The following is a 2,986-nucleotide window of genomic DNA, read 5'->3' on the forward strand; positions in this document are numbered from 1 at the left end:
TCCCAAAAATAGCTGTACTTTTCTGCTCATCTATGAAACAGATTTTCCTTTCCAGAAGTAAAAATCTCATATTTTTTTCTGAGTTTCTTTATGCCCAAATTAGTCTGAGTAGATCCTTAGGTCACGCTAAAGTGTCATTTAGAGAGGAAATTCCAAAATATCTACCCAAATTTAAAACTATATATACTCTTTTTCCCTCTTGTTTCCCAGTGATAAATCTATCTAATAGAATTAAAAACTCCTTATATTCATACATATAAGGAGTCCTGGTATGGCACTGAGGGTAATGCACTGGGCCACAAGGTCAATTTGTATCTCAATGTCAGTGGTTCAAACTCACCAGCCACTCTTCAGAAACCATAAACAGGGTTGCTGTGAGTCAAAACAGACTTGACAATGCTTAACAACAACAACAACAACAACAGTACATATACACAGATGTGACTAAGAATCCAATGAAGCACTCTCTTATTGATAACAATGTATTAGAAACAGAGATGTTCACAAAAGAACACTGGATAAATAAATTATTGCATTGTATTTAGGAAAAGTAATGTATATATAAAAAAATAAATGACAATACATTATTAAAAGAGAGAGATACCTCTAATATCAAACTTGAGGAAACAGACATACTCATTATCAAGAAAGATAAGCGTCTTTAACAATTTATTAAATTTCAAGATGGCAATAGGACAGTAACCAAATAGCACACGACTTCTTGAGATGGTCACACTGTATGTGAAATCATTTTTCTCCGCCACAGTTTCATCAAGGCTGTTTTTATCTCATTGTTTCTCAAACTGTAGATCAGTGGATTCAGCAGAGGAGTGAGCAAAGCATAAGACAGTGAGATCAGTTTCTTGGTTTCTGGGGAGTAGCCAGATTTGGGTTGTAAATATGTCATATTGGCTGTGCCATACAAAAGGGTCACAGATGTGAGATGGGAGGCACAGGTGGAAAAGGCCTTTTGTCTCCCAGTGGTGGATGGCATCTTCAGGATGGCAAACAGAATTCGAATATAGGACAAGAGTATCAGCAGGAAAGGAACCAGAATAACTAAAATGGTGCCTGTGAATGCATAGATTTCAAACAAGAAGGTGTCTGCACATGCAAGCTCTAGCACTGGGGGAGTTTCACAGAAAAGATGATTAATTTCATTGGAACCACAAAAGGGGAAACTAAATACCCATGTGGTTTGTACAGTAGCCACCATGACACCTGAAATCCATGAGAACATTACTAACATCATAAAGAGCATTTTGGTCATAATCATTGGATAGTTAAGAGGATGGCAGATTGCAATAAATCGGTCATACGCCATTGCCCCCAGAAGAAAGCATTCAGTCCCACCAAAAAGAAGAATGAAATACATCTGTGCAAAACAGCCAGCAAAAGAAATAGTCGCTTTATCTGTGGAAAGAACCACCAGCATTTTAGGCATAATAACTGCACTGAAACTCACTTCCACTATGGATAAGTTCTGAAGGAACAGGTACATGGGAACCTGAAGGCTCTGGTCCAGGAAGATGACACTAATAATGATCATATTTCCCATAAGTGTCACCAGATAAATAACCAAGAAAACCCCAAAGATCAGCTCCCGGAGTTCAGGAAAGTTAGAAAATCCCAAGAGGATGAATTCAACTACAGAGCTCTGGTTTTGCCTTTTCATTTCAGTAATGGAACATATAAGTATATTGTTTTTATAGACATAGTACATAAACTATGAAGTCACAATCCAACAGATGAGAATACAAGTCTGAAATTCTTGGCAGAAGTAATGATGATCACATTCTGACAGAAATTCAGATTAATAATTTTGGAGAATGATTACTAACTTGGAACAATGAATCTTTCAAATGCAAATGAAGAATTGCAGACTTCTGTCTCAGAAATCTTGTTGAAATGTACAAAATAACAGCAGGTATTCTTTGGCAATGTGTTTTCTAGGTAGATTGAAAATGAAATATATTCTTAAAATATACACAAACATTTTATTACTTAAGATTCACAGTTTATTACATTAATGATGGTATCACTCTATTCTATGTAATTGTATATTTACATAAGAATTATAAAATAAAGTATTTCACAGTAGACAACGACGAGCCAAGAAAAAATTAAAAACCAACTAATAAATCAAAATCTAAACACTTTTATAAATGTATTATAAATTCCAAATTAGCGATAAATGCATTTATCCTACTTTTAAAAGATGAAATATAAAAATTCACCCAAAGAGTAACAAAATATTCAAAAGAGGTTGAATTTTAGATACACTTTTCTTGTTGTTAAGTGCCATCAAGGCTGTTCCAACTCACAGAAACCGTGTATAGGGCTTCCGAGGAACAGCTGGTGGGCTTGAACTGCTGACTTGTGGTTCCCAGGCCAGTGCTGATCCACAGTGCCACACTTATCTTGTTGTTGTTGAGTGCCATTGAGTCAATTCCGACCCATAGTGACCCAGTATAGGGTTTCCAAGGAGCAGCTGGTAAGTTTGAACCACTGACCTTGCAGTTCAAATAACTTTGCAGTTTGGTGCATTAACTCACAGCGCCACACCAGGACTAAATAAACTGGCTTCAAGCGTGTTGATTTCTGACCTGGTTGGACCTGATCAGTTATATTAAAACTTGTCTGGATATTAAATTTTAGTGATCAGTCCTGCTTGGTCCCGTTTCATGACCACATTGAGAAGAAAGTGTTTTTCTAGAACCATAAAAATACTTTTTTGGGTCACTCTGATCTTGTAGTTTAAATGGTTCTGTTTCCTCCTTCTCTGCATACTTCTATGCCTCTCCTCCCTGAATTCATCTCCCCATCCCTATGTCGTTGTTGTTGTTAAGTGCTTTTGAGTCCGTTTTGACTCATAGCAACCCTGTGTAGGGTTTCCAAGGAGCAGTTGGTTGGCTTGAATCAACAACCTTGTGGTTAGCAGTCCTGTGTTGATCCTACAGCACCACATCAGGATTCCTATCTGAAT

At 36.9% G+C, this 2,986-nt stretch overlaps 1 protein-coding gene across 1 annotated transcript; it reads right to left on the reverse strand.

The window, feature by feature from the left end:
• Nucleotides 1-730: 730 nt before the first annotated feature.
• Nucleotides 731-1,675, reverse strand: LOC102834824 (olfactory receptor 10A3-like). Its single transcript, XM_006878021.1, has one exon. It carries the CDS (start codon nt 1,673-1,675, stop codon nt 731-733), a length of 945 nt encoding a protein of 314 aa, XP_006878083.1.
• Between the last annotated feature and the right edge of the window lie 1,311 nt (nt 1,676-2,986).

The sequence above is a fragment of the Chrysochloris asiatica genome, unplaced genomic scaffold (genome assembly GCF_000296735.1).
Source record: "Chrysochloris asiatica unplaced genomic scaffold, ChrAsi1.0 scaffold01141, whole genome shotgun sequence".
Lineage (NCBI taxonomy): Eukaryota > Metazoa > Chordata > Mammalia > Afrosoricida > Chrysochloridae > Chrysochloris > Chrysochloris asiatica.

Coding starts and splice junctions, on each gene's coding strand:
- LOC102834824 (XM_006878021.1), bottom strand. CDS start 1,675: ATGAAAAGGCAAAACCAGAGCTCTGTAGTTGAATTCATCCTCTTGGGA.